General features: G+C 32.6%; 1 protein-coding gene across 6 annotated transcripts in view; it reads left to right on the top strand.

Moving 5' to 3' along the window:
* Nucleotides 1–939: 939 nt before the first annotated feature.
* LOC127853097 (scavenger receptor cysteine-rich type 1 protein M130-like) overlaps nt 940–13,853 on the top strand; it is a 34,535-nt gene continuing 21,621 nt past the window's right edge. For 4 of the 6 annotated variants that reach the window (XM_052387297.1, XM_052387301.1, XM_052387302.1 and 1 more), the window contains exons 1-3: nt 940–1,062; nt 2,010–2,160; nt 2,417–2,480. In XM_052387297.1, the coding sequence (XP_052243257.1) occupies nt 2,432–2,480 (49 nt within the window). In that variant the 5' untranslated portion in view covers nt 940–1,062; nt 2,010–2,160; nt 2,417–2,431. Of the gene's footprint in view, nt 1,063–1,968; nt 2,161–2,416; nt 2,481–13,853 lie in introns of those variants that run through there. The other 2 variants (XM_052387299.1, XM_052387298.1) reach the window with 2 other exon arrangements.

A 13,853-nucleotide genomic window follows, 5' to 3' on the forward strand; every position in this document is an offset into this window, starting at 1 on the left:
CATGTTGTATTGGTGCATGCCTATCGCTGTATCTGTGTAGTATTAAACTAGCCATTAAACAGACCGGTGTTCTCGCATTGTCTTAAACCCACATACACAACACTACTACTACTACCTACTACTACTACTACTACTACTACTACTACTACTACTACTACTACAACAACAACTACTACTACTACTACTACTGCTGCTGCTGCTGCTGCTGCTGCTGCTGCTGCTGCTGCTGCTGCTACTACTACTACTACTACTACTACTACTACTACTACTACTACTACTACTACTACTACAACTTCTGTTTCTACTGCTACTTACTACTACTACTACTACTACTACTACTACTACTACTACACTACTACAACTACTACTACTACTACTACTACTACTACTACTACACTACTACTTCTATACTACTACTACTACTACTACTACCTACTACTACTACTACTACTACTACTACTACTACTACTACTACTACTAGACTACACTACGACTACTACTACTACTACTATTACTACTACTTACTTCTACTACTATTACTACTACTACAACTACTACTACTACTACTTCTAACTTCTTCTTCTACCTACTACTACTAATACTACTACTACTACTACTACTACTACTACTACTACTACTATTACTACTACTACTACTACTACTACTACTACTACTACTACTACTACTACTATTACTTCTACTACTACTACTACTACTGCTGCTGCTGCTGCTGCTGCTGCTGCTGCTGCTGCTGCTTGCTGCTGCTGCTACTACTACTACTACTACTACTACTACTACTACTACTACTTCTGTTACTACTGCTACTTACTACTACTACTATTACTACTACTACTACTACTACTACTACTACTACTACTACTACTACTACTACGTCTACTACTACTCAATGCGGCAAATAATTGTGTTATCTGAGCACATAAACCACTTTTATAAATGTGTTTGTTTTCGCTTAGTGTCATATTATGTTATGAGTTATCTTTACCGCTTCAGTTGTTTCTTTTTACCGCTTCTTAGAACGGAAGACTATTTTACATAATAATCGTATGTGGTATTAAGTTACCTTTCTTTTAACTAAAATATAAACGTGAAGTGTGGATATAAACATACGGTGGCATAGAGGAGACTTTCACTCCTATTTTTTTCGATCTCGATCCCACGACATACTTACTCCAGGGAACGAGTTACTTACTCGTGGGAAAGAATAAGTGTATGGTGGGAACGACTTACTAAAGGTGGCAACAAGAGAAAAGAGGAGTGCAAAACTTAAATAAAGACGAGTGCAATGAAATAAATAGCGGCTCAATTAATAAAGGAGGGGTGCATAAAACAAAAGAGGAGAGAACGATTTAGCTATGTCGTGGGAACGACATACGAAGTCGAGCGAACGAGATAGAAAAATGAGAACTTTAAAACTACCAAGATTCTGATTGGTCGACCAATGAGATTTGAAGATTTTCCCTCCAGTTGAATATTTGAATTATCCGTTCATTTAAATTATAAAAGAGGAGAAAATACAATATGAAAGTCGCGAGAAAAAAATATCGGTCTAGAATTGTTTTGATAAAAGTCGAGAAAATAAAATATAAAAGTCGAAAAAACAAAATATAATAGTCGAGAAAACAAAATAATTTACACTACCGCTTTTTATTTACTTTTGCAATCCTCTTTTTTCTGTCTCGTTCCCTCGAATTAGAAAATCCTACCCTCTAATGAGCTAAAATTATCTCCTCTTTTTAATGCAACCCTCCTTTATTTACTGAACCTCTCTTTTTTCATTGCACTCCTCTTTTATTTAGTTTTGAAATCCTCTGTTTTCTTTCTCGTTCCAAAGTCTAAATAAGTCGTTCCCTGGAGTTAATATGTTGTGGGAACGAGATAGAAAAAAAGTAGTGCAATTTAAAAAAAGAGGAGTGATTGTCACCTCTATGCCACCGTATAAACACGAAATTTTGCACAACAGTTTAGTTTTGCTTTCTTTACTTTGGTAGATATTAGTTTGAGTGGATTGAGCTATATTATAGACAATATTCCCCTGAGTAAACAAAAGGGATTTCGGACACATAAACAAAAGTAACAGTTTTAAACGTTGTGGCAATTTTCTAGTGTCATTTTCATATAGACAAATACGGATCGAACAAGGTAAGAAAAACTAATGTCTCATTTGTTAACACAAGAATGAAACACATATAATGGAATTTAATGGGACATTTCTGGCCATGTGTTATTATAAATTGTTTGTTTTATCATTATTTATGTACGGCAAGAATAAAATATCTGCGGGTTTATATGATTTGTATTTTTAATCGATCAAGGTCAATAGTTTTAAATAAAATCTAATAATTATTAAATAATGTTGTATGAGTTATATTTATACAGGCATACGATTTATTTATAGATAATTGCCGCGGTCATGCTTTTGATTCCCATCCTGATGTTTCTGCGGCCATGTCTGATCTCAGGTATGTCTTCCTGCTTGCTAAATATCTGACAAAACATAACGGCCATGTCTGATCTCAGGTATGTCTTCCTGCTTGCTAAATACCTTAGAAAACATAAACCACCATTATCATATCGCCATAAGGCTGGCTAGATAAAATTCAAATGTAATTGATGAATCCCAAACGTACACATGTGTATGTTATATGACTGCTTATTTTGCCGGGATATTCAAGTTGTAAAGATACATTACGGTCCATTCTTCCAACCGCGATCAAAGCCCTGAGGTATTCTGATCATGGTGTAATTAAACAAGTATCGCAATCCAGCTTTTTTTAAATGTAAAAAATGTACACTTATATACAATGACAGGCGGTGCTAAGTTTAGAACAAGAGGCTGCATGCTGGATCTGGAACATTCCATTCAAGTCGATCAGTTAACCTTTTCTTGCAGCCTGATCCAATGTTTTACTAATCAACTCTTGACCGAACAAGCGTGCAGAATTCAGCAGTTGTAATCTCTGAAACGCCTTCCCTCTACGTTTCTTGAACGTATCCTTTAGTCTGGTTTCGGTTTAGTGCTCCGGTAGTTTGTATCTCGGTCAAGTAGGGTTGTTGACGATGATTACACATACTTCTAATTCGCTATGATGTACAGACGCAAATGATTAAACCTGATTAAGATGTGTAAATTTTAGTTATCTATGTATGTCAATGAATGGATGACATTTCACACGGCAGTATTGAATCATATGAGCCATGTCTTTATTTTTTCTCCAGTGAGTCATTGTCATTCGCAGTTCACAATAAATAAATAAAATAAATAAAAACTATCGTATGTCGGATGATACACTTTCTTACATGTCATAAGGCTAATATGGCAGTAGTCTGAGCACTGAACCCTGAGGGGCGCTGAGTAGTACATATTCTAGCGAAAACATAAAACCATCCATCAATTTTGGATGGTTTTTAAATATATCAATCAATGTGATTAACAAATATATAAACATCACTGGTTGTTGAAAATCAATTTCACTCATGTGCATACTCTAAGTTTTTCATCTAAAATACTTTGAAAATGCCAATTTATAACTATGTGTACGATTACAAATTATATCTATTTCTGAGATTACACGTACTGATTGTCTTCTTCATTTTGTAAAAGTTTTCTTGGACACGTCGCTTGTTTCAAAAACACGTGTTCTGTTTTGAATGTTTGAATTGATTTCCGTTTAATTAAATTCTTATTTTAAACGATAAATAATCGTAAAAAACGTCATTTTTTTATTACTTGCTGACATTTTGAAAGCATCCACTGTGTAAACAGATGCGATGATATTTTTCCAACAAGGCACCACACGGAAAATATCAACTGCATTTTATACAGAAATATTTAACAAATACGTAAAATAAAAGATTTCCCACAAACTATTATTTCCATATAATGACTATAAGCATTGTCAGAATAATGATATTTTAATGAATTAATATCGTTCTGTGTCTTAGATAGCAAAAAAAAAAATGTAATCGATTTTTTTATGGGAACGTCCCGATATTGTTAAAAATAATACTTGCTGCCAATAAAATGTTTCAAATTCGGCAATCGTCTTGAAAACCTTAATTTAAATTTAAAATGATAAAACTTGTTGATGCAACGAAATAAATCAATATATCTCATTTTAACAAAAATAACTTATTTTTGTTTACACAATCTAATGGACCTTATCGCGCGAACTTTACTTTATTGAATGTTAAATAAATGATATATATTTTTCAAATGCTGTTCAAAATGCTTATTTTCGGCAATCAAATATTTCAAAATGTAAAAGCTGTACAAAATGCTTATTTTCGGCAATCATTTTAACATTTGATGACGGTATAACCTTTGACAAAAAAATGAAAAGCATTGTTATTTGGAAAATTACCATACTAATATATAAACAAAACAGTGTTTATAAACGGTTTTACTCGGAGGAAAGCGTTTTGGTTTTAAAAGGTCTCCATACGTTCTTCTTTCATGGGATAAAACAAGCTCAAATCCCCTCAAAAATATTTTTTTACCAGCCATTTAAATATGTGTTTCAATTGTTTATTCTTATATTTAAAAATCACCTTTATTGGGACTTTGAGGTAAAAATTGGGACTTTGAGGTAAAACGTGTACACGTTTGGATAAAGATTCGCCGAAACGTCTAAGTGTTCGTTTATTGACATTCATTTGCGAATTAGTGGAACACAATTTTAATCTGGAAACTAACATTATTTCGAAAATAATGTGCACATAAACACAAATACTTATACTTAAAACCCATAATTGCATGTTATACCAAATCAACATATCCTAAGACAGCAAGTATTGAATCATTATCCTTCCATTATAATAGTCAGTCTTTCACTTGTTTAAAGTGCGTTTATACTGACATAATGCAGATCACCATCTCTGGGTCAAACTGATAAACATTTACTGCAACATTTGCAAGTTGTATTTATTGTATTATATCATTATGCTTGCATCATCGAATTAACACCTCATCCGGTAAAATTGGGCCAATGTGGTCATATTTCATTATTTTAGGGGCTTAAAGCAATAAAGCGTAGTTGTGCATATTTGATGAAACATATTTACGCTCTTTCTTACACCAAGGTTGATTGAAATCGTTTGTTGGTCCTAGGCTTACAGAATGTCTTCGGGATCATCATGTGAAGTCACCGATTACTCTTTGCTGTTACTGAGCAGAATTATTCCCTTTATTTTACGTTTAGTACTGTAATTTTAGATAAGTGTTCTGCATGCAACATCTCCTGTATATAGCTGACGTGCAGACATAGCTTGGGGTTGCATGTGGGGCCAGCTGGGTGAAGGTCAAGGTCATTGTTGCTCAAACATATATTACAAGTTTGCACACAATTTCTTTATTGAGAATGGAGATATTGTGCTGAGATTTTGTTCTAAGTATGTTACATAACTATATCGCGTATGGGATTTTGTTTTGGTCCCGAGGGGTGAGTGTTAATGCAACAAAGAATAAATCAAGTGTTTCTTCTCGGTTACTTTAGTTGGATGAGGTCATTAATCTTTGACTGTGATTTTAGGTAGTTTACATGCCGATCTCAAGTGGGATAGCAATCGGAGCCAGTAGGGGCAATGTCATAGTTACTTATATTAGCTAACAATATCTGCTCAAAATCGTGACTTCGGATGGAATTATTATGTTGAAATACTTAACATGAAGACCGTTCTTTAAACTAAATCAAAATCAACTAATTAAATATATACATACTTGAAAATAAAGTTTATTTGTATGGTAACATTTATTGTTTTAATGTTTTAGTATTTTGGCTTCATGATGACATACTACGTACCTACTAAAAATATTCAACGTCCATTATGTCTGTATTATTTTATCAGATTACTGAGAGGTCATGTATATTTCCATATTAAATTGGAATTCTACTCATGCGCTCTGTATTGCGACAGTTATTTTAAATCGTTCGTTTTAGCGCGTGTTTGATTTTATTTTGAAAAACACATGACCAAATCTTAACTCGAGAAGAAAGTTTTATTATTAAAATTTGTGTTACTTTCCGTAAAGTGAATATGCTTAAAGCGTTCAAGCTTGAATATCAAACAAAAACTACAAATATGTAAACAGGCCCCTAAATAAACCTTGTTTTAATATACATTTAGAATACCAAGAACTTTACTGTATTCAGCCACTTCGATGTGATTTGCATAAAGCTGATATAGTGTTGCCATTTCCCCCATACATTATATTTAATCAAATGCGGTCCATTCGATAAAAATGGGCATGATACAGTTTGCAATTGTTCATATGTTGCAAAATAGTAGACGTAAGAGCATTATATACGTTTACTGGGAAGTAGCGTCGTTGGATTGTGTCATTTACATTTTCAAACATGTGTGAGAAGACAAGAAATAAGAGAACCTGTAACTTGGTTATAGTGAATTCTTGTGGACTGTTTGCCCTCTTTTCAGATGCTTAGCGCCCCATACTCGTGAACTCGTTTATATACATTTTTTAAATAAATCTAAAAAAAATAAAATAGCATTTACTCAACTGTATACAGTAAATGACAAAAGGAGCCAAGTGGTATGACATTACTGTTATAAATTCACACACCTTCGTCCTGTATTTTGTTGTTAATAACTATTTGTGAATATTCTATATGCATGAATATATATGTCAAGATAAGCAACCGCCGCTTAAATATGATTATATATAAGATAGGCGCACATATCCAGCGCACCGCATTCCTAAAATACATCTAACAAGAGCTGTCTCCATCGGAAGACATATGCCCCCGAAAAACGCTTTTTCGAAACCGAAACGCAGATTTCGAAACCTTAACGCGGACCCTTAGTTGATGGTCAATATCAAAGGGGTCAAAATTTTTGTGCGCATGGAAAGGCATTGTCCATATACACATGGATATCAAATATGACGGTTACATCTGAAGCGAAATAGAAATTATGAGCATTTTTCGAAACCTAAACGCAAAAGTGTGACGGGCAGACGGACAGACAGACGGACGGACAGTCCGATCACTATATGCCCTCCTTCGGGGGCATTAAAATACGGAATTGACTTCGACAAAATTACTCCAATTCATGACGATTAGAGTGATTGGAGATAATATTACTCATAAATTCGTACGCTGACCTTTCTTGTTTATTTCGCAATTTATTTGCTTGTTTATTTACAAACAACATTCTCAGTGTACTTGTAAACGGCATGGTTTCAATTAGCGATTCTTCGGATCCCGACCCGCCTGAAACAATTACATTGACCTGACATTGCATAGGAATGATGTGCATATTTAAAAAGAAACGCCAAGTGCCCTCACACTTCAAATTATAAACGGACAGGAATACCTCTCTTTTTTAAACTGGTGGTTTTAAATTTGCCTTCATTCGTGCTGCATGTAATTTGAGTTTTCGCCTTTTGCAGAGAACATCTAATGGGTCCGACATTAACTTTTAAAGCCACTTGTCCGGTCGGACCAGTAGACCAAAATTTCACTTGTCCTGACTAAAAAGCAACTTGTCCTGAGTCCTGACTATTATATCTTATTCTGCTCAGTATTTTGCAAAATAATGAAAATCATAAAGACTTTTTGAAGTTTCTTGTGATTTTGAAGACGAAAAACCAAAGGAAAGCAGATTAGCCATTTTTTAGCAGACGACATTGTACTAACGAAAACAAACCACAAATGAGAATGATGTCGTAAAATCATTCTATACATAGAGATGACGTCACTACGTTAATTGTCTGTAAGATCGGTGTGTACCGGTGTCGTAAAATGCATATTCTTTATAAGGGAGAATATTCTTGTTATCTTGGCAAAGAAAAATGGTAAGGGTTGCTTCCCTAGTGACCAGTACCGTGTTGTATCACATGAAACTATCGGAATATCTCGCGCGTTGTCGTTTAAACGTAAACAAAATATAATCGAAAAAGTTTTGTGGTAACTCAACAGAAATTACGGATTTAAAGGCATTTTTTCTAAGTAATTAAATTATAACGACCACTTGTCCCGTCGGACTAGCAAATTCTTTATTTACTTGTCCGGACTAACAATTTGGTTGTCCCGGACAGTCGGACTACCGTTAATGTCGAGCCCACGGCGGGTTGTGAAAACTTTAATTAATAAAATTAAAACTAAAATTAGTTCAAGAAGATGTAAAAAGCAAAATGCGCCATGGTATGACATTTTGACGGATTAGTGCAGGGGTCATTTTATAGCAAAAAATAAATGATCAGGTTTAGTTTAAAGTAGAAGTAGCACATTGTATTAAAAGTTTTATGTTTTTTTTGTTGTTTTTTTTATTCTCAGTTTGCAAACATTGATAAAATCATGACGCGTGTGTGCTAAATGAAATACTTGTATTGCATCCGAACAATGTAACACTAATATATATTCTGAGCATTTTACAATCGACAAATTATAAATCACATATGTTCAAAACTGTCTTGTTAATTTACAAGTTTCTTGGAATGTGTGCTATAGCTAAAATTAAAAATTTCTTGTCTGTAGTTTTTTTCACATTTTTTACGATTATGCACATTCTGATACTTATTCTAGCTATTTCAATCGTTAACTTCATTTGCTTTAAAATTAATGCTTCATTGATGTTTTGATTCTTTATTGCGTTTCACAACGGTGTGTGTTTGAAAACAATATTTCAGTAATGTTTAATTTAATCGGAAAAACAACAACTAATGATACTCTTAAATATTTAAAACTAAATTAACATGAATTACATGAATTACTCAAAACAATCAACTTTGGTTCACCAATTCTTAAAATGTAGTGTTTATTTTCTCACCAACTACTCCATTCCCAACACCACTCGCCTTCAATAGTAGTGTGTTTATTATATTATAATTAGTGACGTGTTTAAATGATATTAATAACTTTAAGTATAAATGTGGCATATTGGTGGCTAAACCACTACGTACTCGCTTTGCCAACAATAGGCAAAATGAAAGGGAGTAACAGAAGAAGATGTAAGATATTGGCAATTAAGATAATTGACTTTCAGAAAAAACCACAGCAGCATTCAAAATTATCAAGAGTGGGATCCTTGATACTGGCGAACAAACACTTCAATTAATAAATATTTTTTGATTTGCATTTTGCATCGGTAAAAAACTACGAATTGGCGTTCTAATGGAGAGGAATTTAAAAGAGTTGTAAATAGTGTTTTATTATATAATCAGAACGTTAAGAGTAGTTCATTGAATGATGTTACCGATGAATAGCGATAACGAGACAATTATTTATGTTTTTATGAATACATGTGCATTACAAAATTGAAACCCTCTGTTGTGTTGTTAGTAAATTGGTTTACAATGGTATGTTTTGTCAAAAGGAACATCAGCGAGTATTATATATGAAAATATGAAGGAGTGTGTTTCAGTTAAATAGTACAATTTGTATGCTTTTTTGATAAGCACATATTGTTTGTTATTTAATTTTGTAAGCTTAAGTAATGTATACAGATTGTATTAACTGCACTAGATACAATACATATGCATAAGATTTGAAGTCGATGTTGCGTGTTATTTATTTATTTTTATATATAACGAATCCACAACTCTAATAAGAACATATAAGTATTTTTCATATACTGGGATGTTATTTCGCGTAAGGAGACCGATGTAATGAAGTTAATGCTACCAGAGAGGATTATTATGTCTGTCGCCAATCCCTTAAAGGGACTGTCAACCACGACGACGAAGAAAAGGAAAGTTGTAAAATACCGTACTTTTTACAATTATTAGTTTATTTTGATTAAAATATCACGACTGGTATATAACATTACTTGAAAAAAGTTGTTAAGTTTTCATATGTTCAGTATATTTGGTAATACATTTTACTGGGTATGTCTACCAAGTAACTACCAGTTAACTATAAATAACGCCAGTAGATTGATCATCATTGACACGTGGTTAACCCAGGAATGCAAATTGTTCATGCGTAGTGAATTGTATATATTTTATATATATAATGATCAATCTACTTGCGTTATTTATAGTGTGTATATCGTTATGTCACCTATTTTCGCGATGTTCTTTGGATTTCACATCGCGTAATTTTATAACCGAATATACTGAAAATATCAACTTTTTTCAAGTAATGTAATATACCAGTTGTGATATTTTTATCAAGATAAAAAAAAACGATTGTAAAAAAATACGGTATTTTAAAACTTTTCTTTTTTCGTCATTCGTGGTTGACAGCCTTTACTCAAAAGAGATACAGTGGTCGCTAACTCCATTCTGAATATACTACACATGTTTAATAAAAAATAGTAAAAACATCAACATGCTTTTTTAAAATTCAAATACATCATTTTATTGGTAAATTAATTTATATTTGTCTTCTTTACAGATACATCTGTCCCTACCACCCGCATTTTGTTTCAAGCTGGTTAATAGCATATATAAATTATCAAAATACCATATGTCCTTGATAGATATAGGCCTTTCCCGCAGCAATGTGACATTCCCTGTAAAGTACCTCAAATTATGCAGAAAACTCTTATTGTTTCCGTAAAGAGTACATGAGTTTCACCCACTAAACTTCTATCATCGTATTATATATTTGTTGTTTTTTTTCTGACAAAAGGAAGGCAGTCTATGTGTGCTCTGAGTAATTTTACTTTTCGAATATATTTTTTAAATATGGTCATTTAAATTCTTCTTTTTTAATGAAAAAATGAGACATTGCGTTTAAGTAAATTGACCTTTTTTTCGCAACTGCATCAAAAAAAATATATAGATTTTCTCAATAAAATTAAAAACTCAATTGTTCTTTTATTTAATTTGACGTACGTATCAGTCAATATAACAATATTGAATTAATGAAATATTACTGAAAAAACATAAAATGACTACTATATTGCGTGATGTAAAAAACACACAGGTTTTTTTAACTGTCTATTGCTCGTATAGAAATAAGACGAACGCTTTGTGTCCTCAATCTCTGTACTTCAAGTATCTATTGACAACATTATATACAGCAACATGATGATTGCACAGAAGTGCAATATACAATAAATCAGTTTAACACGCAATATGTTCGATAAAATATCTTAGAAATACACGCATGGTGCACAGATTGTGAATATTACCAGTTATTTTAATGAAATGTATTAGTTATATCGTTAACAATATATTAATCTAAACTTAATTTACCTCTGTTGTTGAATTAATTATTCACTATTTTTGTTATAAGATATTTTTTGTTCAATGTATGCTAATTGGCAAGATATATATATGTGTGTGTGTGATATGTGTGTGACCAAATGTTCGCCTTGTTGAAGATTGCGGAGTACGTTGGTTTGTAAATGCTAGTTGTGACCAGTTCCGTCCCTACTCAAGATTTCTCAAATTTAATATATTTGAAAACTGCTATTAGAACTATTTTTTTTATTGACGAGTTAATTAACTGTATCTCTAGTAAATTGTGGCAATGTGTCCGTGTGTTAATGCTTGGTAATATGTGTTTTTCTTGCATTTACTTTGCGATGTGAATTTCACCCTATCATTAATGGTCGTCGAAAAATTATTGTGAAAATCCAAAAAAAAGATAACCATGCCATTTACTTTCATTTTAATATTGCTTTTGTTTTTCGCCGAAGCGTAAGTCTTGAAAAAAAGATGAATTTTAGTTACAGTAATGTTATCGAACACGTAGAAGCGTATTAACCATTCAATGCCGCCACATGTACTAAGCGTTAAAATAAGCATTTTCATGACGCGTCTAAGTCGAACTGATTTTATTCCTCTTTTCTGTTTTTTGTTCAGTGTTTTAAAGCATATTATGTTGTCTTAGTTAATGCAACAGAGAAAAAAAGCAACTTCACCCAAGGTGTTTTAATGTTTTATATCTCTTATTTTGTTATCTTTCTTGGCTTAGTAAGTCTTGGTTTAGAGTCACTGTGCGCACAAAAAGCAAACTTTATATATGATATGATTTAAAAAAAAATGTAAAAGATAGATACTCATCATTTTATAAACGACGTCATTGCGTAAAATGTCCACCTCTATCTCAGAGTTTATAATTATTGAAACATTCGACCGATAGACAATCCCAGAAATCAATAACTCCCGGATTACCGCCCCTGAATACTCGCATGCGCCGCCATTACGATACTGATTCACAATTCAGTGACCTATGTGTTTGTATAGGTCCCTGAGCAATAAAAGGAAGTGAAACGATTATATTTAATATATTTGAAGATTTAAGTTGTTAATGTTATCGATTTGATCACCACATAATAGTTTTTTAACAAATATTTTTATCAGTAATTTGGTGATTAATAGAAAAAAGGTTCATCTGCATTTTTTAAGGGTCATACAACTCAGCATGAATTAGGCCTTGGTGTTCATTTTACATGTTATTTGAAGGTGCGGCATGGTATCTTATCTTAATGAATCTACACATGAGCAGAATGTGGTGTCACAGACTTACTAATTCACACTTTTAATCCACCCTTGGGACAACGTCTATCACTTAGGGAATGCTTTCGTGCCTCGATCACATATGTTTTTGTAAGACCATCAATATCTTGCTGAAATTGACAACCCGTAATTAACGAAGAAACACATAACTTTTTTTTCGAGTTTAAAGTGTTAATTTTAAACCTAAATTTTAAAGTGAAAATTTAACAAAGAAATGAATACGTTTATTGAATGTTTCGAACATGATTGGAACTATTTAGGTTTACTTTTGGCTCCATATATATCAGGCTGAACATTTTTATCGTAAAGTTAAATGTTATTAAGAAAATAAAATGAAGAAATAAATCAGTAAAGTTAATATTGAGAATAACACAAAAACAGTTGTTTATGCTATCGACATTCAATTAACCAATACAATGTTATTAAAATAAAAAAAATTAAAGTTTACTTCAGACTATAGATGCTGATATAACCTGCAAAATTATCTTCGAATAATTACATTCAATAAAGAAATAATTGTGTTTTAAGCGAAAGCATAACTGAAAGGAGTACTTTCCTTTCTGCTATTTCGGCCTTAAACATTTCGTGTTGTCACTGAATATTCTTGCAAAGACACAGAAATCTAGCGTGGATTATTTTAGTCAACTTTTATTTTAAACGATGTGAAGTATAATGCATTAATGTTTATATTTGTTTTATTGTGAGATCTTTGAGCGCTGTAGTTTACCAGATTCTTCAGGACCGTAATGGCAGCGGGTCACGTGATAGCCAATATGGCGGCGGTCAATTTATCCATTCTGGGAATATCTATATCTAAATCATTTGAATGTTTTACAATATTGTTCAAATATTTATACCGGACATTTCAACCGCGTAAAACCAAAACTGACCGAGATATGATCAAACATCGATGGTCTGTTGTTTTCCCGAAAAAAAGCAATAAAACACAGATTGCCGTTATGAAAATACATGTACTTCATTTAATCCCTTATTTTCTAGACGACCATTGCAGAGTCAATGTACCCGTTTGAGACACAAATTTTTTGTCTAATGGAGAATGATGGTGTGCTTGTGTTTGTGACCCGGAAAAAATCTATTCAGCTAAATAAAGTTAGATAGGTTTTTACGTCGGGCGTTGCATTGACAAAGTGTATCGCGTCAACAAATAAAACCGATGGGGTCAGATACACATTGCCTTTTGGATAAAGCAAACGTTAATTATCCGACACGTATAATTTTATTCTACAATCTAATTCAATAGAGTTAGAATTGTCAAAATGCATTTGAAAAATATAAAAGTGGTTTCTTCTAAAATCAAATCTAAACATGATATACCATACTTCTAGTCTACACATAATTGCTGACATTCATTTGAGGACGTGTGGTTTTAGCCTGTTTATTTAAT

Source organism: Dreissena polymorpha, chromosome 12 (genome assembly GCF_020536995.1).
Source record: "Dreissena polymorpha isolate Duluth1 chromosome 12, UMN_Dpol_1.0, whole genome shotgun sequence".
Classification (NCBI taxonomy): Eukaryota; Metazoa; Mollusca; class Bivalvia; order Myida; family Dreissenidae; genus Dreissena; species Dreissena polymorpha.